The sequence below is a fragment of the Simochromis diagramma genome, unplaced genomic scaffold, assembly GCF_900408965.1.
Source record: "Simochromis diagramma unplaced genomic scaffold, fSimDia1.1 OVJJ01000205.1, whole genome shotgun sequence".
NCBI lineage: Eukaryota > Metazoa > Chordata > Actinopteri > Cichliformes > Cichlidae > Simochromis > Simochromis diagramma.
Window position 1 is genome coordinate 17,190,897 of NW_024386782.1, and position 24,485 is coordinate 17,215,381.

Sequence of the window (24,485 nt, forward strand, 5' to 3'; positions counted from 1 at the left end):
AAAGCAAGGTGTCATAAAACGACCGTGCCACGTCTGAAAGCGGTAGAAATTTACGACAGCTGCTTTCGGCTGCTACTGCGGGGATCTGCAGGAGCGCATTCACCTCTTCTGTTGCAGCGATGCGCAGCCGTGCCGCATGAGTCACAGCGGCAGAAACGGCACGGATGTAAACAGGGGGCGGGCTCAGGTAGGCCTAACCTGTACTCGCCCAGCCAATAGGGAGCCGCGTTTCTCTGCCTCGGCTTCAATCTCGAGGTTTCTATTGGTCCTCCGAAGCGTCGATAGCCTCTGACAGCTTCGCAATTACACCGCGGAAAAAAAGAGGAGCGAGAGAGCGAGGGGAAAATGATTAATCTGTCAAAGGCAAATTTGGGATCGGGATGAGAGCTCTGACATCCAGCCGAGCGTAACGCCAGCCCCCGCAGGCGAGCACCATTAATGCACAGGAGTTTCACGCTAAGCCGATGCACCGCCATAGCAGGTGGTGCTCGTATAATCATCCGAGGGTCTTGTGTCACTCGTCTCTGCTGCCTGATCTGCGCCTCGTTTCAGCACTGGACAGCGACCGGGCACTGAAAACACCGAGGGAATCCTGAGGCGGGGTAAATGTCACAGCCGCACAATAGTTTACCACAATCTTGGCATCAATCCCGTGCTGCATATTTCTTTTTTTTATTTTTTTTTTCTACTGGTAGCTGTTTTCTATTGCGATATCACCGTATGCGTGTGTGTCCTCTCGCCGCGAAGGATGCTTTGTTGTGCCGTTTGTTAAAGCGTGATTCGTGTTTGATTTGTCAAGCCTCCCGGAGCACGGGACTGCGCACGGTGGCGATATGGAGCTCACCGAATGCCCTTGAAAGTGTAGCCTTCATGTGTGTGTGTGTGTCGCTGTGATTGTGTGTTTTTGTGTCAAAGGGAAATAGAAATAGAGAGAAATAGTGGGGGGAAGAGAAAAGGAGAGAGGGGAGGGGGGCTGTGGTGGTTGGAAGCAACTGCGCAGTTGTCTCAATTGTCTGTCCCTATCTGTTCACATCTCCTCTCTGCGCCTCTCTCTCTCTCTCTCTCGCTCTTTTTCCCGCTGTATGTTTCCTTCTTGGCCTCTCTCTTGTCCGCTCTCTCTCTCTCTCTGTCTCTCCGCTGCTTCCACAGTCGGTCCGACCCTCGCTTGGCTCGGGGCAATGCGCGCCTAGATGACTTCACTACATCAACAAGCACCGCGGTAGTCCTGGACTAATATAGCAGAGCCACATCTTTTCCCCCTCATCTCTCCTCCTCCTCCTGCTCTCTCTCTCAATTCCTTCCGTCTAAAGGCACCATGGGAAACCGTGGCATGGAGGAGCTGATCCCGCTGGTCAACAAGCTGCAGGATGCCTTCAGCTCCATCGGCCAGGCCTGCAACCTAGACCTGCCGCAGATCGCAGTGGTCGGAGGCCAGAGTGCAGGAAAGAGCTCTGTGCTGGAGAACTTTGTAGGCAGGTAAAATTGACAAACAGAAATAGGATAATCCCTTCTCACTTTAACCTTGAGGATGACATAAGAGATTGGCCCCATAGAGTTCAGACCATCTTTCCCCTGCTTTAAGTCACAGTTGAAGCACCTTAAGGCGAGCAGATTCAGTCACTTTCTGTGCTGCTGTTTTATTTTCTCTTTTTTTTGGTACCACATATCCATATCTTGTGACCGCCAACAGGGGATGGAGGCTTTATTTGGGTTACAGCAGCACCTTTGGGGATTTTGGCCCAATCAGCACCAGCTGCAGGAGGCCACCTCACAACCCTAAAAATAATAACCGCTGCTTTTCCGTGAAGCATGTACTGATGGCGTTATGTTCGGATGTTGTGTAAAATGCAGATTGCTGCATGTAACCTTTATAAAAGCACCATCCTACTGTTCATGCAGAGGTGTCAGCTCCCACTTCTCCAAACACATGAATATTCATAATTTTTTCGCCCTTGATTTATATATCTGGGTTGTTGTTGTTTTTTTCCAACTCCATAAGCAGCAAGCAGTGAATCTGAAAATGAGAAATACATCCAGGCTCCACAATGACATTTTTTCCTGCTGTCCAGTAGCTACTAGTGTGTTATCTGCTACAAGAATCTCACTATTCTCAGACAATAATGTGTTGCCATGGTTTCTTTATAACCATGCATTTTAAAGAGATTGGGGACCTTTTAATTGACAGCTAATTATAGCGTCCCTCAGTTGTCTTTTAATAGAGAGACGTACTAATCGTATATTCTCTAAATTTGATGAGAACTTTGCTTTTTAAATCGATTAGGGATCCCTTCATGTGTCCGTTTTAAGGGGAGAAGTCCACTGCTCTGTCTGCAAAACAAGCTGTTGGCCGTGATGATTTCTGTGTCTCTGGAAAGAATACCAGCGGGGTTGTTGGAGCTAGGCTCAGATTCCAGACACTCGAAAGCATAAATTAGAGCATATAGTGTCGACATTTACTTTTAGATGAGAATATTTTACATGCAGGGAGGGTCTATTAAAATATGCCATTTCATTACTACTGTTTTTGAAGCTTGAACCACACTACATACTTGAAAGTCAGTCGTTATCTGCTGCACCGATTCTGGCCACTCTTTTAAAGCCTGCCTGTCAGTGTTTGTGGAGGTGCACAACTAAAATGCCATTAGCTTGAATGTCTTTGTAACCACATATTGCATGTTCTTACAAGCACGCAGTTCCAGATGGATGCATTGATTTAGTTCTGTTTCAGCCCTCATTTAGAGTCGTGATGCTGAGTAATGGTCCATCTGTCCAGCACTGGCTCTGCACAGCGCTGAATGGACAAGTAGTGGGCTTTTTAAAAAAAGGAAAAACAACTCACCCACTTTAGGGACTTCTGAGGGTCAATATGTGTTAATAAGGTTCTTGAAACAGACCTTAAAGCATAAGAGGCAGGCTGACAGGTGTGTGGCATGCCTGCATGTGCAAGTCACTATTTTAAAATGGGAGAGCTCGTCGTCAGCGATGCAGCTCTCTATTCTGACCTGTTGTTTATCGGGTCAGGTTGTTCTTTACTGTTAGAGTTATTGTGTTGCAGTAGCAGCAGCTGAAAGCCAGAGGACATGTTTTAAAATGGCCCCTTTCCCCCCACTTGTTTTGAAATGGCCTACAGCAGACTACACGAATGACACTGAAAGCTTTATGCTAGCTGTCATGCCATCGTAACTGGTGTAATTATAAGAAATTTGCCTTCCAAGGCTTCAAAAGTAGAAGCTGTAAATAACATTATCATCATGCTATCTATAGCCTTTCTTGGAAAGAGGTTTACATTTACTGCGGTTTGATGTAATGAGTTTTGATTGGCTGTCTGTCCTCAGGGACTTTCTGCCCCGTGGATCTGGCATTGTCACCCGCAGGCCCCTGGTTCTGCAGCTTATCAACTCTTCTGCAGGTGGGTGCACACAGCCACACACCCACACTTGCTAGCATGCAAACACACATGCTCTTACACACAAACACACATACAAAACACACAAATGCAGCCTCCTCCTCTCTCCTTTTAAAATGGTACTGCTTTTTTTCCCCTCTCTCTCTGGCTTTTATTCCCTACCGCTCTGGCATTATTTTCCACTCAGACACATGCAGCACAGCCATTACTAATCTCTGTTATATGCTCTCCATTTTCATCCTCTCAGAATGGGCTGAATTCCTCCACTGCAAAGGGAAAAAGTTCACAGACTTCGACGAGGTTCGCCAGGAGATCGAGGGAGAGACGGACCGTGTCACGGGGGCCAACAAAGGCATATCTCCCGTCCCCATCAACCTGCGGGTTTACTCCCCTAATGGTGCGAAAGGAATAACTCACCTTTTTCCTCTTTTTACTGCCAAGTGCCAGTATGCAGTAACACTTTTGAATCAAACTAGAACGTGACAAGCTGTGAGTCATCATACTCTCGCTCCTCGTTTGAACAGTTGGCAGATAGACTCTTTAAAAAGTGGGTCATTAGAAACAAAGAAGATAGTTTTGCTTGTGAAGTTATTGTGCTGGATATGAATGAGTTTTGATGATGTGAAAGGCAGGCAGGCAACCAGATCATTTAAAGGCTCTGTGTTGATATGGTTGCATAGCATATTCCGTTGTGCTGCCCTCAGATTGTTTGTGCTATTAAGAAGAGGCATTTTTTTATAGCCATATAAGTCTCAGAATTAAAGGGATATGAAATAATAGACTAACCAATTCAGCTTCCCACCTTCTGTGACCTTCTGTCAAACTGATAATGTGGATTGTCTTTCATTTTAAAAGCTAATAGCATCATCTACCTGCCTTGAAATGCTGAGAGATGGCTGGCTTACCGACTAAGACTTTTATTTCATAGCACTTTATTTACCTGTTTAGTCGTCAATGGAAGTTGTTCTCCCACTGTATCTGCTTCACAGAACTTTATTGCTGCAAAAATGACTACTCGTATTATTATAAAGCTTTAACCACAGATGATACACTTTAAAAAAAGCTAATTTTAAGCTGGAAATGTGAAACTGGTGATAACTTATGAGGTAAAACTAGCTTGCAGTTAGTAAAAGCGTGCATAGCTGTGTATTTACTCATTTACCCTTTAGCTGTTTGCTCTAATTTGCTGATTTAAATTATGGTATCTCAGAGCCGCCTACATATTTATGCACTGTTGAACAGTTGAACAGACTGAGAAATCTAGCCAAATGTTCTAGTTATCAACCACCATAGTTAAATGAATGTTGGACTAGCTGCACATCACAGAAATGTCAAACTAGTATGGCCAGTTCTTACATTGCATTCCTCTGATTGTGCAGTATTGAACCTGACTCTCATCGACCTTCCGGGGATCACTAAGGTGCCAGTCGGAGACCAGCCCGCGGACATCGAGCAACAGATCAGGGATATGATCATGCAGTTCATCACCAGAGAGAGCTGCTTGATCCTGGCCGTCACTCCGGCCAACACTGACCTGGCCAACTCTGATGCCCTGAAACTGGCGAAGGATGTGGACCCCCAGGGTAAGGCAAGGATGCTGGGGTAAGCACCAGATATTGGGAATAAAAGAGGCTGTAGCAAGGATGTAGAATGAGAAACTGAAGGAAATGAAGTCAGTACACAGTGGCTTTGTGGTTACTGGGCCAGCCTCAGTAAGACTTTCAATCTCTGTCAGCTGCAGGGTGGGTGCTCAGTGTCTGACCTTGTGCTTTGACTGCTCTGAATGTGGAAGCAGAATTTCCCTGTAGGGAATGATCAAGTGTCACATTTTTATTAGAAACGAGGGTCTGAGAGAAGAGGAGAATGGAGATGAGGAATGCACAAATCAAATGATAAACAAGGAAAGGGAAAGAAAACGAATGTCTTAACTTGTGTGGAAATAAAGATAGGCAGATAAGTTGGGGGTAAGAAAAAGCTGCATGAGATGAATAGAAATGATAAGAAAAGAGAAAAGAATCCACCTAACTGAACAGTTTGACCTTCAGACAGGAGACGAAAATACACAAGTGGACAAGAGGGTGAAATAGCTAAAAAGAGGACTTGAACAAAATAACCTTGTGTGAAAGACGAATTATATCAGACAAGAAAAGTGAGGTGAAGGAATACAGGAGGTAAGCAGAAACAGAGAAAGGATGCTTTAGAATAGAGAAAAGAAGAACAAAGCGTGGAAAAAGGGAAGCAATAAAGTACAGCAAGAGCTGGATGCAAAGCTGGATTAAGGCCCAGACCTTCATGAGCCTAAATGTTCAAATGGGAACATTTAGTATAATGGACAACAAACAATAAATGTGTAGTTAATTATAAAAGGAAGCAGATGTGTAACATAAGCTTTTTTGCTCAGTGTGAGGATTGTATAATTTTACACTGTAATAAATACAAAAAACAAAATACTCACCAGAGTGGATTTGAAATCAAACAATCTGTGTGTAATTGAAGTGCAAGCTGTGAGCATTAATCTGGTGAGTTTGAAAAAAAAATATGGCATTCACTGTTTAGTAATTACACCCATTTTTATACAAAGTTTCCCATTTTCAGAGGTTCAAAGGTTTCTTGGTTCACCGACAGCAGTTTCCTGGCCATATGAAGTCTGTTCTGTTGTTGTTAGGTAAAATCTTTTGTATTTTATAGCTTTTCACTGACATTTTAAATATGGGGCCCAAAGAAATGTGAGTGCAAGTGAGGAAGGCCATCATTTTGCCTGAAAAACCTGAGAGATATCATAAACCGTTAATATTATCAAGGTTTACAATCTAGAAACACCTTAATTAATGGAAATACATGGTGCAAACCACGAGTTACACTCAAGAAGGCCAGATTAGCCAGAAAACAGATCTGGAAAAAAGTTCTTTGGGCAGATGAGAGCAAGATTGCTTTGCACCAGAAAGATGAGAGGAGACAAACAGGAGAAGGAGAGCTCATGATCTGAAGGATACCACGTTATCTGTCAGACATGGTGATGGTAGCGTTATGACATGGACATGTATGGCTGTGGAACTGGGTCACTAGTGTTTATCGATCATGTGACTGCTGATAGAAGCAGCAGGATGACGTGTGAGGAGTGCTGTCGCTGCAAAACTGATCAGACAGTGGTTCACAGTGCAAATAGATAATGAGCCAAGCATACTGCAAAAGCAATTCAAAGACTTCTCAAGGAAAAGGAATATTCTTCAATGGCAAAATCGGATCCCATCCCAATAGAGCATGCGTTTCCGCTACTGAAGACAAAACTGAAGGCAGAGGGACCCACAAAAAAAAGCCTAGATGGGCATCTTAAGGGGGTAAACATAGCATATGTTGACGTTTATGGGTTCTAGACTTCAGGCAGCCACTAAATGCGAAGGAGTTTCTTTCAAGTATAGAAAACAGTTCTTATATTTAAAATAATACAAGTATTTTATCAGAAATGGCTGGAATTCCTAAACGGTTAAAGCAAAATTTTTGTTAAACCCCTTGAATTAAAGTTGAAAGTCTGCACTTCAGTCGCATCCATACTGTTTGATTTAAAAGCAGGCAAAACTGCAAAAATTTTAATTCTAATCTAATTCTGTGCTTAAAAAGAGTAACCCAAAACCTTTAAAAGAAACTAGTGTTTCCTAATGACTATCACTTCCTTTCCCATTGTACGTCTTTTTGATGCCCTTTCCAGGTCTGAGGACTATTGGAGTGATCACCAAATTGGATTTGATGGATGAGGGCACAGATGCCCGCGATGTCCTGGAGAACAAATTGCTTCCACTTCGGAGAGGTGTGTGTTTGTTTTATTGCGATGTAGCCAGCTTCTACTTGCCATTTCTCTTCTCCTACAGTTCCTCCGCTCTGAAAACTTCAATCTGTGTTCTTGTTCTCAGAATCAAATGTCTGTCCAGGTTTTACCTGCTTTCACATCCATTCTCTCGTTATTTTACTCGTGTAGTTGCTACTAAGATTCTCGTTTGTTTTTTTATATTCGTTTTTGTTCGCTCCCAGGGTACATCGGAGTGGTGAATCGCAGTCAGAAGGATATTGATGGAAGGAAGGACATTAAGGCAGCTTTAGAAGCCGAGAGGAAGTTTTTTTTGTCCCACCCAGCATACAGGCACATGGCTGAGAAAATGGGCACTCCACGCCTGCAGAAAATGCTCAACCAGGTGATCACAGGTTCCCCACCAATGTTTCTCCACCATACACTTTACATAATTAATAAGAGGGCGGCCTACTTTTTTTTTTTATTGTTGGCTTCCATTATACAGCATATCAGTGTGGGTGATATAAGACTGTAAGTAGATGGAAAACACACTCACGCTTTCTAGCTCAGCTCCTAATAATTTATCATTTACTGGAGGAAGCATTTCACATTTTCATTCTGCAGTGTAACTGAATGAGTGTTTGGCTAAATCCTCCTTGATTACAGTAAAATAAACAGTCCTGACTGTAATTATTCTGTATTGCAAAAAATGGCAAATATGTAAGAATTATCAATGAAACCATGATTTTAATGCGTTTCATATGGTGGCTTTGTGTCTCTAAAGCAACTTACCAACCACATCCGGGACACCCTGCCAGCTTTCCGCAGCAAGCTGCAGTCCCAGCTGTTGGCTCTGGATAAAGAGGCAGAGGAATACCGGGGATACCGACCCGATGACCCGTCTCGCAAAACCAAGCAGCTGCTGCAGTCAGTACCCCATTTTTCCCACGGACAAAGCATTCAGATTCGATTTTGCTGGCAGAAAATGTGTTTGCTGCAGAAATCCTACCATATATTGAATATGATGAATCATCGTTGATTTATTTTGAGGTTTTCCATTTTTCATGTTACAGGATGGTGCAGCAGTTCTCCGTGGACTTTGAGAAGAGAATTGAGGGTTCAGGGGACCAGGTGGACACAGTGGAGTTGTCTGGTGGAGCAAAAATCAACCGCATCTTTCATGAGCGTTTCCCCTTTGAGTTGGTCAAGGTGATATACTGAAGTTAAAATGAAATGCAATCACTGGGGTCACATTTAACACAGTCTCACAGCCAGGATTTTAAAATGACACAGATACTTAGATGAAAGCTTTAAAACAACATTATATGGCAGTTGTTTGATTAAATAGGATGGTGTATCTTTTTTTTTTTTTAGCCCCAATCCTCCCTGTGCATTTTCAGATGAGGGCATGTCATAAGTTGTAGCTTTGGCCTATTTGTACATATTAGTACCTAATGACATAAAACTCCACCTTCTGTTGTTTCGTGAATCTGGAACAGCAGAAACAGTGACACCCCTCGTTTTTTTTCTTTCTCATTTTAACCAAATGTAAGTTTTGAAGGATGTATATGACTAAAGTACATCATTTCTTCCTTTGTTTTCCTCCTCTGCTTCCTCCCTATTCTTCATGCACACTGTAATTCCATCCTTTATTCTCTATTGTGATTTTCTTTTGAATGATCCTCAAATAGCCTCACCATTAGCGATGTTTCTTCACACTCCGAGTGCAGAATGTTCTTTCTCTTTAATCTTTCAGCATGAAGAGCTCTTGCAGTCTTCCCGCTGTCCCATCCATTACATTTGTTCAGTTCTTTCATTTCTTCCTCTCTGTTCTCCGCAGATGGAGTGTGATGAGAAGGAGATGCGTCGCGAGATCAGTTATGCCATCAAGAACATCCACGGTATCAGGTAGGGTTTTGTCTATCAGGCAAGAATATGATACTGCCTAAACTAGTCTTTGTTCCAACAATCCCTTGTACAGGCCCACATCAACTTGCCAAAAGTAGTTCATGCCAGTTTTTCAAGCTCAAGCATCCAGTTCCTCAAACATTTTGAGCCTGTGCTCTGCTACTGCTCACAGCTTTCTGGCTGTGGCCACAGATATTCATTCTGGTATGGTGAGAAATTACCAGCATTGAACTTGGTTTGTGAAAAGGCCTGAAAGTATAAAGTTTGTATGAGTATTTATGAACTGGGGTGGAGCAGGCCTTTTCTTTTATTATGTTCAGTTCTGACTATGTGTGTTTCTATATTGATTCACAGTGGTTAGCCACTGGAACCAAAAAAAATGCCACCCAAGCAAGAGAAAATCTGACATTTAAGACACCACCACATTTTGAGCCTGAATTCCTTCCAAAAACAAAAACAGGTCTGCAGTGACTCACGTCAGTAGAAGATGGTGATCTATTTATTTTCAGAACCACATGTGAAGGCTGTGGTTACATCTAGCTGAATCAAAACACAAATCAAAAGCAGGAATATATGTGGAACCAAAACATGTGTTACTAATGTTCATCATCTCTTTTCTTGCACTCTTCGTGGGATTCAGGACTGGACTTTTCACCCCAGACATGGCATTTGAAGCCATCGTGAAGAAGCAGGTCATAAAGCTGAAGGAGCCTTGTGTCAAGTGTGTGGACATGGTCATCCAGGAGCTGATTAACACCGTACGCCAGTGTTCTAACAAGGTAGCGCTTCTGCTCATTGGCTTTGTTGTACTGGAACAATATTACCAGACTGATGTTTCGGGTTTTCATCTAAAGTTTTTCATTATTTATGATATTATTTCACATTCATTATGTAGAAGGAGTCATAAGCTGTTTACTATGTTTTCAGCTGGAATGCTTCCCCATGCTGCGTGAGGAAACTGAGAGAATTGTCACGTCTCACATCCGAGACAGAGAGAGTCGGGCCAAGGATCAGGTTTGTTTTGTTACTGTTTAGTAACAACTCAAAGGCAACAAACAAAACAAATATAAAAAAATAGCAAAGATTATCTCACAATTTTTCCAAAACTTGTCACTTGTGTACAAATGGCACACTTTGGCTTTATGTTCTGGATAGCGCCAAGCTAGCTGTTTCTCTGTTTATATTCTTCATGCTAACATAGGCTAACCCGGCTACTGCTCAAGCTAGCGAGCATCAACGAGTCTTTTGAGGCACTTTAGTGCAAATATTTGACAATAATATGACAGATTATTAAGTGTTGCTTCACATGCTCTGGTTTTTAGTGAGTAAATTTTTAGCTGTCACTATATTAGTACACTATAATACTATGAGATTACTTAGCACTAATTAGCAAGTAGCTGTGTCTCTGTTGTGTCAATACAACCTACACCTTAGCACTCCATCTTTTCCCCCGAACATGGTCTTTTCCTGAGAAGAAAGAAACCAACATGGACAAATATAAAAATTTGACACTGCTAAACAAACAGAATAAAAGATGGGTGTAAGCTACCATTATCTCACTGCTTCTTTCTGAAGTTTTTGAGAGCTTCTACTGTCAACATCTTCAAAATAATTGAATGTAATATACAAAATAGATAAATAAAATAAATCAAATCTTTGCAAAATAATAGATATGACAATTTGACCTGTGAAACTGCATGTTCATAGGCTAATAACACATGATTGACACATTGTTAAGTCAATGACAGTGCAGTTTCATACAGATAATCTAATACTTTGAAACACAATGATAAAGATTCAATTTTGTTTTATTCAACATGAACCAAAATGAGTGACTGAGATCACAAACTGAACAGGTCAGTGTTTACATCAAAAAGCTGTTTCCCTATAGATTTCTATAGGATTGGAAGTTACTTGCAACCAATGCAGGTTTAAGGCACTTCAGCATTGACTTCATTTTTCCAACCCAGAAGCCACATTTGTGTGTCATACTGTCTATGATTCATAACAGGGTTTCACAAACCAGTTGACACACTGGATATATGTCCATTTTTTTAAAGTACAGAAAAAAGTGAGGTCTTAATGCTGCTTGTCCAACTAAAGAAAGTCAATGCGAATATTTTACCCAAATTCACACATTGATTTTCATTTCCAGGTTCTGCTGTTGATTGACATCCAGCTCTCTTACATCAACACTAACCACGAAGACTTCATTGGATTTGCTAAGTAAAGAGTCAATCCCCCAACTTAGCTCTACTATGATGCATTCTTTAATACTGCTCATGTCAGGCTAGTAAAAACAAATGCTTAGAAACTCCTCTTTTACCCCATCATGTTTGTCACCTTCTATTTTCTCTGTGTTTGCCTCTCATCTCCGCATCGCCCTTCCATCTCTGTTTTGTTGCTTCTGGGCGGCAGCGCGCAGCAGAGGAGCAGTCAGACTAATAAGAGCCAGAGTTCAGCAGGCAATCAGGTGAGCATTTGTCACGTCTCGTGTGTCAAACAGTGGAGGTCGAGGGAGTACTGCACACCCACACAGCGGCAAGATGGCTACTGCAAAGAAAATACAAAGAGCTGAAATGAAAGAGATCTTGTGCAAAGCACTCTCTTTCATTTGAGTAAATCTTATGCATTGCACAAACATTATGTTATATGCATTTTACCTTTGCATTGTTTTTTTAGATTATGTTATTACTTATTTCTCCCTTTCGTCATGCATGTTGTATTATGTTTTAATTGGGCACCAACTTTGAACAGTGTGTTTTATTTTGATCTCTTTATTTCTTTATTTTTATTTGCTTCCAGTAGCCTTAGTGAAAGAATCTCTTGGGTTCTGTTACTTTTTGCCACCATCATCACTGGTGTTGTTGTTGTTGAGACATTTCCCTTTGTTTGAACCCCTCCTGTGTCATCAAGGTGCCACTTTGCATTTCATCCCCATCCCTTAGTGAGAATCTCAGCTGCCCTCTTAGCTGGGTGTCTGTTGGTGAGTATCGCTCATTGTGGGTTATGGTTTGCAATGTAATTTGTGCCTGCAGTAACAACTCAGCCCATTGTGTGGTGCTCTCCAGCACTGCTACATAAAAGAAAACATTTTCCCCTCATTTTCCACTCTGACAGGTAAAGAATGCTAATTGGCTGTGTACACTTCTGTTGGCCAGAGGCTCAACAGAGGGTCAACTTTAAAACAAGTTGCATTAGAAAATTTGCCTTTTTTTTTAGTGCCACATGGTGTCTAAAACCCCCACATCCCTTCCTGTTGTAGGCCTCCTCTCCTCCTGCATCAGGCCTGATCGTAAGAGTTTTCTTTAATAAATGTGTGCTTTCTAACACCGCCTACACCCACCAAGGCCCACAGACTACAGGGGGTTACCAGCTAAACATGTAATAGTGAAAATGTGCTTTTGGCATGGCTGTTAAAGTAAATCTCTAAGATAAGATAAGAAGCGTAAAAAAAAGATTTCTTTTTGGTGTCCTGGGATGCTTTCAGCTACAAAGCAGCTCTCTCATTTGGGCCTAAGACACAAAGGCTTTGTAATGATTCGGGTAACCTCCTTTGTGAGTCTTAGGCGGTGTAAGACTGACAGTAATCTAACCTAATAATCACTTGGCACTGTGCCCTCTGGCCTGTTTATGTAGGGCTTGTAGGGTTAATACACCACAGGAGACACACACACACACTCTGTGTGCTTGAAGCACTAAACACGGCGGTCACTTAACCAGCTAACACGGGCCTCTGCTTGTGGCATTGTGAGCACAGTGAATGAGATCGCACTGACACATAGACACACGCTCGGCTCTGCCGTGAGTCACAAAGACACACCTAACCTGACCTTCACACGCATTTCATCGCAAGTCATGCTTTGGGTGATTTGCACTAATTTAGCGGTGTCCGTCTTGAAAGGCGGAGGAGTCGTTGATCATTAGGACCGTGTCGTTCTCTTTCTTTTACGTGTAGTTTATGTTTTTATTTACTTTTTTGGGGGGAGGGTTTGTCCGTAGATGTCTTCCTGACTTTCTGACCTCACCTCCTTCCACCTCACAGGTCATCCGCAAAGGCTGGCTGACTATTAACAATATCAGCATCATGAAGGGAGGAGCCAAGGAGTACTGGTTTGTCCTGACTGCTGAGAGTCTCTCCTGGTTCAAGGATGACGAGGTAGGTTTAAAGCGGCTATGATCAGTATTTTTATACAATGTTATTTCTGTGGCTCAAATGTGCTGTGTGAGGCGTTGGCTGTTGTGATGAGGAGGCCAGGATTTAAGTGTTTGGATTCAGTATCCACGCTTGTCTCCTTATAGTTAATTCGACTTTTTGACTTTGAATTTTTTGTTTCTTCCTGAAAATACTGATATTATGTCACACGTTTACTATACTGGGATAAAAATAACTAAAACTTAAAGACGCTATGCTGAAAGGAAGCAGCATTCAGCTTTCTACATGGATACATGACTCAAATCACTGGTCAAAAAGACTTTTATTTATTTATTTATTTCAGTTATCCTTGAAAATATCAAGTACAGACCAACCAGCAGCAGCATACTGGTCTTGTAGCTGAGCACACCATCTGCACCACAAGCCTGCATGAACAGGATGAAGCATTCGGTCCATCCTCCTGGCTTAATCTTGGTGGGCTGATGTCTATCTGCCTGTCTGTGCCTGCTGTACAGGTTGGAGGATATTCTGCACAGCAAGTGTAGATAGGCAGACACACTGCAACTCCCTCAGCCAGTCGGTGTGGTCTCTGCTTGTTTATTGGGCCTCGTTTAGTCTCTTGCTGTGGTACGGCTCCAAAAAGGGGAATGCACAGAGACAATGGCCTTCTCTGCAGCCTTCATTACAACATATGTGCTTCCAATTGGGCGTTCTTTCAACTTATCCCCAGACCGGTCGACTGCTTTTTGTGCATTTTTCAGGCATTGCTGAGCAGCAGATCATCACGGTGATGGAGCAGTTTACTGTATGAGTCACCATTGCGAGGAGTTTTGGCCACATTTCTGTCATTCACTCAGTCTTTCCGTTCATCTTGTGTTTTGTCTCGAATCCCCCCTCAACCCCCCTCATATCTCTCTTTCTTCTCTCCCCACCTCTTTCCTTTGGGAGTTTAGGCATTTTCTTCTTCTTCTTCTTTTGCAAATTTGGAACAGGACCAAATCCCAACCAAATGTTCAATCGCAGACACCCAAAATATATGAAAGCACACTCAGCCCTAAGACCAGCACATGGGGCCGCGCAGCGCCGAGTCCAAAGATTGTCATTTGAGACGTCAGTGTGGTGGTGCAGGAAATTATAGACTCCGCTGGCTTCGCCTTGTATATTTCTGTTTTACACTCTGTGAACTTTCTATAGTCCCAATGCACGTGCACATGCGTGGATGCACATAGACACATCTGCACACTCACCCACTCTCTCCCTCTCTCTCTCTCTCCCTCTTAATGTGGCTGCCAGTTACTTTGGAACTGCTCGCATTCTTGGCAGGAAAATTATAAGTTTGTAATCCAAACATGAGCCTCCAGTGTTTGCGGTGAAGAGAAACCCCTCGACTCAATATCAGTGCCCTGCTCAACACCCCCCCCCCCCCTTCCCGCAATTCGACCGACCTTCAACATCCTTACCAATCACTTCATGACAGTCATTTCCTTTAATCCTTCATATGTGTAATGCTTAAATGTGTCACAGTGTGCAAAAGAGCTCCAGCACAAGATCTCAACTTAATAGACGGAACAATCGCTCTTAGCTGAAGCCATATTTATGAGTATAGCTCTCTTTTGTTTTATTTGCGTTATCGCACTTTTCCTATCAGCCTTTAGCCTTTAGCGTTCGACACCTTAGAAGTCTACTATAGCTCCTTTGTCCTGTGCCTCACAGTTTTCCAGTCCCATTCTGACCACCCACTGAAATAACTTCCCTGGAGGTGTCTGACTGTATTTTCAAACTCCACTTGATTGATTGGCCCTTCGTTCCTTTGGCTTGTGTTTGATGCTTTGCAGCCACATTCGCTCCTCCTCCTCCTCCTCCCCAATCCCCCCACCCCCACTTCCACAGGACCACATCTTCATCAGAGGCACCAGGCTAGCAGCCTGCACATTTACTCATTCATGCCATAAATTATGCGAGCTTGTGGGTTAAAGCTTCTGATTGGACTGATTCTTTTTTTTCTTCTTCTTCTTTTTTTTACACCCTGGTTTTTCAAAGCTGCACTTAGTGTTGGTGATGTTTGGTGATATATGTTTATTCCCCAAAAGAACCGAAAGGAAAGTGGTGAGCGTTAGAGGGCGCTTTGGACAAAATACAGATGGATACGGAACAAATACAGACTGCAAAAAGATTCAAAATAGTGAAGAGTGAGGAAGAGGCAAAAGATGCAATAAAAACAAACCCACCCCACACACACACACATGTCAAAGACCTGATATAGAAACAGAGAGAGAGAAAGGGACACAGAAAGACAGACTGACAGAAGAGGGTCCATGCCCAGTCTAACCAATGTGCAGACTACTGTACACCAGTATGACAATGAACAGGTAGTCTGAACACTGGGTGGACGGAGCCGGAATTAGAGCCAGGCCTTGTGCGCTGGTTTTCCTGCTTCCCCAGATGCTTGCGGCTCCGTCGTCCGTGCCCTCCCTTCGCCTCCTCTCCATTTTGGCAGCAAAGGATCCAGCGTGTCGAAAACTTTTCAAAAAAGCGCGATTCTGTCTCATCCGCATTCGTCTCTTTCCCCCCTTTTGGTTTTTGGGTCGCATCTCTCGTTTATTTGTTTTGGTGGGCGTTTAAGCTCGGGGTCCCCTCGCGGTCCGTTTTGGTCACGCCGGCCATGAGGAGTATCCAGCCTTGACGTGGCATATTCGCTCAGACGACCGGGACAGACTGGCTACACGTTCAGGGAGGGGATATTACAAAAAAGAGGGAAAGAGAGAGACGGAGGGTGGGGGGGGAGGCAGAGGTGGGGGGAGTGAGTGAGTGAGTGAGAAAGGGAGAGGAAGAGGGAGGGGACCTGTGTGACCATATATGGGTTGTAGTGACCCCTTGGGGAATAGAACACAGAAGGGTCTGCAGAGTTTTCCTGCGTCTTCTTCTCCCGTCCTTATCTCCTTTAATTCTTACCTGCAAGCATCTAGCACCACGTTCCAGACCATCGCGCCAGATGTGGACTTTCTTCTGCAAATCTTTTGTAAATCCACTTCAGCACTTCTTCTTCTCGGTCTTTCCTCCTCCCTCCTTCAGCCGCCATCTCTTTAACTTCTCCCTCCTTCCCTGCTTCCCTGCGTGCTGCTAAGCACTACCAGATGTTGAGTTTTAACGCCAGGCTGTCATTTAATCTCTCTTGCTCCCTCTCTCTCTCCCTCATTCAAAAAAAAAAGAAAAAAGAAGAAGAAAAATCAGGCAGGAAGTGGGCCCCTCTGGAATGGGAAGGAAAAATATTGAAAAAATATTGAGGGGGAGGGATAAAAGGGAAAAAAAAGACAGTTAAGAAAGATGAAGGCTGGGATGAAAAAAATAAAAGATCTGTCACAGCTCCTGCCAGAACCTGTGTGTCATCCACATCAACACCACTGCTTGAGTGGTGTGTTATCTGGACCTCCTGTGCGATTATATCAGCGTTTTCTCCTTCTTAACCACGACCAGAGTTTCCCCGCCCGTCAGCTACCAGCTCTCCACCAGCAAAACGCACCGTGAAGAACGACTGTGTCTTGACCCACGCTGTAATGACTTCCACATGTGCTCTCCTTCTCCCTTTTTCTTTCTGTTTCTCCCTTCCCACCTACTCACCCCACTGCCCCCCCACCCTCTTACCGCCCACTCTCATTTCTCCCCCATTCCTCCTCCCTCCTGTCCCTCCTCTTACTCTTTCAGCTCTTTTTCCTCTCTTACAAAAAAACAAAAAAATGGATGTCACCTTTTCTCTTACCTATGTCACATAATGCTGTTCTTTGCATGACAGATGAAAATGTTTCGGTTAAAAAAAGTGATTGCGGTACGTACCTTCTGCTTTCCTGGTCCGCAGGAGAAAGAGAAGAAGTACATGCTGCCCCTGGACAACCTGAAGGTGCGCGACGTGGAGAAGAGTTTTATGTCCAGCAAGCACATATTCTGCATCTTTAACACGGAGTCAAGGTCAGCTGAGAGATCTTCAAATATCTGCTTTTTTATTAACCTTTGTAATAGTCGGATTTATAGATGCCTAGAGGAACCAAGACTTATTAGAGCACACGCATGGAGAAGACGGAGGCCTGTGTGTTGAAGCAGAGGCTGAAATGTTTGGGATTATGTTTCTTATAGTGGAGTGTGAATACAGGTTAAGACAAGCTACAAAGATTTAGGTTCGATCCTTCTCAGTTTTTGAAGTTTGACAGTTACATTTGATGTACATTTGGTGCTACGACACACTATCTTTTAGACAGCGCATGTTATAGAAAATTGCCGCAACAAACTGAGGTCCTTGAAGGTCTTGATGTTGCAGTAGTGAGCTGATGTATGTGCAGAGTGCCAAAACACCATCTAGCAACTAAGCATATACATATGTTGATTTGTTCATATTTAAAAAGAGGCTTGGATGTGTCATTTGATTCTGTTCATCAACTGAGCACCACTAACTCTAATCAGAGGCATTCTCAAAGGAATAGATATGAAGAATGTAAAAAATAAAGAAAATGCAACACTGGCAGGCCTAATGCTGCAGAAAGAATTGTTACTTTGATCGTCACAGGCATGGAGAATAAAATAAATAAGTAAAATAAAGAGATTAACATATTTAAGTTACTGCTCAGTGTGTGCTCTCTGCCGCTGTTTATTTTTAATAATAATAATAATAATAATGATAATACATTTTATTTAAATAGCGCCTTTCAAAGCACCCAAGGACACTGTACAACAGATAAAAACTGGAAATATACACAATGATAAAAATAGAAGATAAAAGTTAAAACATACAGAAATTTAAATTTAACATGATAGCCTCGCATTAGAGGTTTGAAACTTTAAACTGCACATTCTTAAATATTAAAGGTCACTCTGTGAGTTCAACTCAGACTCTGTTTCATAGCCTAAAAGGAGAAATGGAAATTACTTTAGTTTGTGGCCAGTTAAAGGTGAAGGGAAATTACTTTTATTGATCGAATAATTTTGGCGAGAGATCGCCTTCACATGTACCTGATCAGTTTTCTAAGTTTTGTTCTTGTTAACTTAAAAAATTAGACATTTTTTGCATCGTCATCTGAATTTGATTATGTGCAAATACAGTGACAATGCATTACAGTAGGGGTGTCAAACAGAAGGCATGAGGGCCAGAATCGGTCTGCCAAATATTCTCATCTGGCCCACTGGACTGCTTTGGCAGATGGGTAGAAGGCATGAATTTTAGACTTTTAACTATAATTTTTATTGGTTTTACAGCTTTTCCAACTGATAAAGACGTCATTCATGACCATTCATATTGCATCAAAGTAAATAAGTAATAGACAAAGCATTAAATGCATTAAATTAAAGTTCCTCTCCCTTTTACTGTCTGCTATAGAAATGTATGATTTTTACAGTGGGTTCAACTTGGCCTTCTGTTTGATACTGTATCAGAAGCAGATTTCAAATTGAGAAACCCAGATTATTTGCTTAATTAAATACACTCTTCGACTTTTTTACATGGGATAGTACAGATTATGAGTTTTGTTCTCGCTTTGTCTCACACATGCTCTCCTGTCCTCAGGAACGTGTATAAGGACAATCGCACCCTGGAGTTGGCCTGCGACTCTCAGGATGATGTGGACAGCTGGAAATCGTCTCTCCTGCGTGCTGGGGTCTATCCTGAGAAGACAATTACGGTTGGAAAAAATTCCATTAATTTAGCTCCTTTTATTTAGTTTTTATGTAGAGCCAGTTGCTGAGAGCATGAGGCTTAAGGCAGGTCAGGTTTAAGGTTAGAGTTAATCAAAACATATTTAAAGAAAACTTATTATTTGCACAGACAAGGCACAGGTGAACTAAACCAAAAAAAATAATGAGGGCAGGGTGAAGAACAAAGATGTGAAAGGTCACAGAAATCCACATAAGCAACTAACCTTTACAATAAAATGGGAAGGTTACAACTACATGCAGGGCAACATGGGAAAAGGAAAACACTCGTGTACACATAACATACGGTGACTTGTGATCCCACATACTATGCTTTAAAGTAAAAAACAAATCCAATATAAAATATACAGAACAAAGCAAAATTATAGAAAATCTGAAGTTACCATGCAAATGTACACTTGCCAGCATGGATCTAAATGTTGTCTTTCTACATCTGCAGGTTGAGAGTGAGACGACCACCAGCACAGACAACTTCTCCATGGATCCTCAGCTTGAGCGTAAAGTGGAAACCATCCGTAACCTGGTGGACTCTTATATGGCTATAGTCAACAAGTGCATCAGGGACCTCATGCCCAAGACCATCATGCATCTCATGATCAACAATGTAAAAATAAATACTTAAATGTCTTCATTAAATAGGAAACAAAGACAATTTTTCTTTGGTTGTTACTGTATTAAAACAGCAGGACTGTGCTTTTTCTTCATTTTCACAATTATGATTTTCCATCTTCCACTACCTCTTTCTGCCACTAGGTGAAAGACTTCATCAACGCAGAGCTGTTGGCCCAGCTGTACTCTGCCGGTGACCAGAATGCCCTAATGGATGAGTCCCAGGAGCAGGCCCAGAGGAGAGACGAGGTACTGAGAACCCACCAGGCCTTGAAGGAGGCGCTGGCTATCATCGGTGATATCTCCACTTCTACCATTACTGTCCCACTGCCTCCACCTGTTGACACCTCCTGGGTGGGAGGATCTACTGGTGGTCGCAGGTAAAGTAAAATTACAGTACACATGGAGACTGTGGCCATTTGAAATAAAGGCATTTGGTGGTATGACGATATTCTGTTACCGCATATCTTGCCTTGTCCAGGTCTCCTCCTCCCAGCCCCACTGCTCCAAGGAGGATGTCTTCAGGCCAACGTCCAGCTCCCAGAGGGGCCCCGCCACCACCAAACCGCCCAGGACCCCTGGGGCCCTTCAATAACAGTGCTGATAGCCCTCAGGCTCCCAGCCGCCCAAATCGGGCCCCTCCTAGCATCCCAAGGTGAGTACAGTCCTCGCTTCCAGTTCTCTTTTCTTTGTATTAAGTACTCTATTCATTTACTGACTGAATAAAATATGGAATCACCTAGAAATGATCAAATTTGAGAAAAGTAAATCTAGAAACAGGTCTTTATGTGCTCTTTATGAGTTTTATATTTTTCAGCAGCAATCTGCTCTCCCGGGGCTTCTGTAGTAGTCAACTAACAATAGTTGAGCAGTGACCTGAAGTAAATGCCGTTTAATATTAATACAGAGTCTTCTGTAAGTCACACGGTATACCTAAAAGTTCAAAAATACACAGATTTTGAAATAAAATGCAATATGAAACTAATTCTCAGGAGAAGGAGGTTTGAGCAAATGTGCATTAGCTTTATGGCAAACACCATGTGGAACGTCCCTCACACTGATCTCACTGGCATTTCTGTATTTTACTGTGAATATGTTAAATGCACTGGTTTCATATCTACTTGTGCGCTCAAAGCAGTTTATACAATATGGCTCATTCATTCATTGACACCCACTCCAACAAGCCCTTTTTTCAATGCTAAAGGGCTTTCTAGCTAACATTCACACACTTGACACAAAGCTACCACCATCCCCATTTACACTAGCTCAGCACAAGGCAGGAAACAGCTAGTACGTAAAGGTTACACAGTTAGCCAGTATAATGTAACACATTATATCTGTTCATATCTGTACAAAAAACCCCAAACTTATGCCAGATATTCTGACTGAGCCAACCAGGCTAGCTTATGCTAGGCTAAGCTAACTTACTGCTAGTAGTAGCTTAATATTTAGCTTACAGAAATGAGCACAGTATAATACAGACTTGTATTTCCCAAAATGACAAACTGCTTCAATAAAAAATCTCTACATTCCTCAGATTTTATATTTATTTGGCTTTAGTGTGGAAGACAAAGCTTTTACTTTTTCTTGTTAATTTCCTCTTTACATATCTTATTCACGATGTAAAGAAATATCTTTTAAATTTGTGTGAACACTAAAGGTTACTCTCTTATCTCGTCTTCCCTTCTCTTCTTTTTTCTTCTCATCTTTTCTAAAATCACCTTATATTCCTGCTCTACGGCACCTCACACCACATAATTACCTATACTTTCCCTAAGTCGGCGGCCCCCTCCATCTCCTACAAGACAAGTCCCTCCATAATCATATAAAGGGATTCCCCATATCCTTATCTCCTTCCCTTATCCATTTCATCCCCCCACTCTTAGCCATGGCTCTGCTGTCCTGGTCTCTTCTTAGTGCTGACACTGAAGTCTTTGACCCCCTTTGACCCTCGATTTCCTGCCAGGTGACGATGTCCATATATTTATGTACAATATGGTACTTGTCTTGTGGTGTATGTGTACGTGTGCTTGTTGCTCGCCTGTGGTCCAGGTTTGCTTAGCAGGTCCACTACCCAGTATCGGTCCCTGGAACCTCTCCCCCGTCCACAAACCCTTTGCCAAGTCAACCACCGCCCCCACTTTGCTGCTTCTACATGAAAATACGCTCAGCAGTCGTACTGCCCTACTCATTCCAAAATGCAGCATGGCACATAAGCTGCTTTTATTGCATGGGAGTGTATGTGTGTAGAGTGCGTGCGTGTATGCGTGTTTTGTGCGTATGTATATGGGGGAGGGACTAATTTGCCTATATGTAGGCTGATTTTGATTTAGTATTGTATTAATTTATTGTATAATGCCCCCTCCCCTCCTAAGTGTTAAATATCAGCTTGATGTTCTCTTAGGAACAGAAGTTGTAACTTAGTATATGTGTGAATATGCATTTTTGTGTGCGGATAACTATGTGTATGTGCGTGTGTATGGGCGTGCGGGAACACGTGAGCATGTGCCGTCTGTCTGCACGTTTGTTGGCGTTTCAGTTTCTATTTGTTTTCATGGTCAAAGCTGTTAATGATGAATCAAAAAACCCTCCGGGGTCAATTTTAATGTTGGACTTTTGTGAGTTGTTCCTGTGTTGTAGTAGCAGCCATACACACATAGCAAGGCTGAGGAGCACCTTCAGTATTCTCTCTATATAGAAAACAGCCTCAATACTGCATTTAACCTCGTCATAGGTGTCCACCTGTGCTGTAACAATGGTCAAATTGTGACCCTTGCAGCCTTAAGCTTCGATGCAGACGCTGACAGTAAGATGAAAAGAGAAAGAATACCTATTTTAACGTGGCAGAACACACGTTCATCCATTAACAAAGAAAGGACATGTTCTTACATGTTTCCATTTAGCCTTTTTCTCAGGTTCGAAACATGCGACTCCATGCATATCATGACTAGCATTCCTATTTTCAAACTCTTCTAGTCTCTTCCGTTTTACTCGCAATCACTTAAGCTGGCTGGTCAGCGTTTGTATCAGCGCTCAAGGTTGTATTGTCAACGTATAAGTGCTTCTCTGTCAGTTTGTTATTGTGTATGTGGGCCTAAACTGTGTTCTAATGTATATAAAGTAGGTAATGATAAGGAGATACTGTACCTGTGGACTATAAAGACCTCATCAAGGATCCTAGCGCTTTAATCGTTCTCTCTCGTGTCTCTACTCACTAAATGCTCTCTTCTCTCTAATTTAGACTGCCTTACCGGCATGAACTACAATTCTGTATTGCCAAAGCTAAATGTAGAAGGGGATAGGTAAAGGTAATTAAAAAAAGATAAATCTGCTGATGACCAACAGCAAAACGGTTCCATTTGTAGTGAAATTGCATTGTTTAGCAGAGGGCGTACTGTTAAATTGGGGAAATGCATCAGTTGTTATTTTCTGTGTCTCTGTATCTCTCCTCAATAAACTTCTCCCTCATAATGTCACACTTTGCCAGACTCTTTATTGTTTCATTCACAGGATTTTGGACTTGTATTTCTATGCAGGTTTAAAAATTAAATGTGATTATTGCTACAATTAGTATCTTATTATTACTTTAACTTCAAAAATATTTGATTCAAACTTTTTGGTTAGAAGATGACACTTTTAGTGAAAGAAGGACTTAAGAGAAGAGGTTCACCTGAAGAAACAGGATGAGCACACAACCGTAAAATGAACAGAAATGAAACTCCTGTTGTAAAGCTTTGTAAAATGTAAATAAAAGCACAAATTAATCACTTTCCAAAAGAGGAAAGGGACAAAAACACTGAAAAAGTTGTATAATGCTAATAAACACATGGTGGAACATCTCAAAAGTAATAAAGTCAATTACCAAATAATCTAGTAAGTTCACCATCTATGGTACATAATATCATTAAATGGTTCAGAAAAATGAATCTTTGTATGTGAAGAACAAGGATAAAACTTGTACTGAATGGCCACAAACTGTCCTGTTTGTTGACCAATAACTATTTATACATTTTGAAAATCTGATCTCAAGATACACTTATTTATTTCCAAAGCTAGCATCCATATTTCCATGGGATGGTGGACATGTGAACAATGTCGTGAACAATATGTGCATTTTTTGGAGCAACATGTAATCTCGACAAGCTATTTGGCACAGAAGGCCTTGCTTACATAAGCAAAGCAATGCCAAACCAAGTTCTGCAAGCATTAAAACTGCATGGTGTAGTGATTTGGCACTACATAAATAAAGTTGAATTAAAAAAATGCTTTCAAAACTGCAGCCATTTCTCTCCTCAAAGGTTTTAAAGTCTTATTTATGTGCTATCTTGAAGCCCAGAGATGCTAGATTTACCTAAATGGTTATTGTTCTTTATGTAAAAAGTGTTTAAAAATGTTAAAAAAGTAGTCTTAGCATCAATTGCATTTATGTATTTAGAAGTTTCAGTTTGTGAGCATTACAAACTGAAACAGCACAAAAAGGTCAGTCAGTGGCAATTTCCTCTGTTCACCCAGCCCAAACATCAATATGTGGACAGAGGACTGCACATCTCCGATTAACAACAATGATCTTGTCGTGTTTGCTGGGTCAGAGTGTTTTACACTGGTTATTTGCTTTCCTCAACTAAAACAAAGGTTTGTTACAGTTTTTATGCTTTTTTTGTGCAGACATTAAGCCTTCCATAATGTAGAAAATGTACTAAAATTCTGCATAGAGATGGTGATGTGTGTAAGATATATATAATGAACGTTATTAACAGAAATTAATAGAACAGACATATGTAAACTATACCATCTGTCACATTTTGTGGCACTAACACAGTATTTAGTATGCGGGTTGCATATCCACTGCACAAGAAAAACCTCTTGATGTTAAAGTAATGTGATTTACTTGTAGCCACTTGGTGGCAGCAGAAGTCTAGGTTGGTCTG

General features: G+C 41.9%; 1 protein-coding gene and 1 long non-coding RNA gene across 4 annotated transcripts; one reads left to right on the top strand and one right to left on the bottom strand.

The window, feature by feature from the left end:
* Nucleotides 1–235: 235 nt before the first annotated feature.
* On the top strand, nt 236–22,902 carry dnm3b (dynamin 3b). Of its 3 annotated transcripts, none has more exons than XM_040022410.1 (21): nt 236–602; nt 1,311–1,476; nt 3,336–3,409; nt 3,654–3,803; nt 4,786–4,989; nt 7,113–7,211; nt 7,433–7,593; nt 7,975–8,117; nt 8,264–8,399; nt 9,031–9,098; nt 9,739–9,877; nt 10,026–10,112; nt 11,254–11,324; nt 11,517–11,571; nt 13,144–13,257; nt 17,108–17,217; nt 18,803–18,917; nt 19,388–19,552; nt 19,702–19,937; nt 20,039–20,212; nt 21,336–22,902. In XM_040022410.1, the coding sequence occupies exons 2-21, from the start codon at nt 1,316–1,318 to the stop codon at nt 21,376–21,378; spliced, it is 2,505 nt and encodes an 834-aa protein (XP_039878344.1). In that variant the 5' UTR covers nt 236–602; nt 1,311–1,315; the 3' UTR covers nt 21,379–22,902. The 3 variants fall into 3 exon arrangements, with proteins under 3 accessions (XP_039878344.1, XP_039878343.1, XP_039878345.1); XM_040022409.1 differs by having other exon boundaries at nt 237–602; nt 1,150–1,476; XM_040022411.1 differs by having other exon boundaries at nt 237–602; nt 1,150–1,476; nt 21,363–22,902.
* Nucleotides 8,523–17,100, bottom strand: LOC120727851. Its single transcript, XR_005694590.1, has 2 exons — nt 16,207–17,100; nt 8,523–11,651 (listed from the first exon to the last, which is right to left on the bottom strand). It is a non-coding gene; the product is annotated as an uncharacterized LOC120727851 (long non-coding RNA).
* Nucleotides 22,903–24,485: the final 1,583 nt, after the last annotated feature.

What these genes read in the sequence shown, in the direction of transcription:
- dnm3b (XM_040022410.1), top strand. Translation starts at nt 1,316, where the DNA reads ATGGGAAACCGTGGCATGGAGGAGCTGATCCCGCTGGTCAACAAGCTG. An exon ending in AAAACCAAGCAGCTGCTGCA is followed by an intron (nt 8,118 to 8,263) that starts GTCAGTACCCCA and finishes TTCATGTTACAG; the next exon opens with GATGGTGCAGCAGTTCTCCG. An exon ending in TGCATCTCATGATCAACAAT is followed by an intron (nt 19,553 to 19,701) that starts GTAAAAATAAAT and finishes TTCTGCCACTAG; the next exon opens with GTGAAAGACTTCATCAACGC.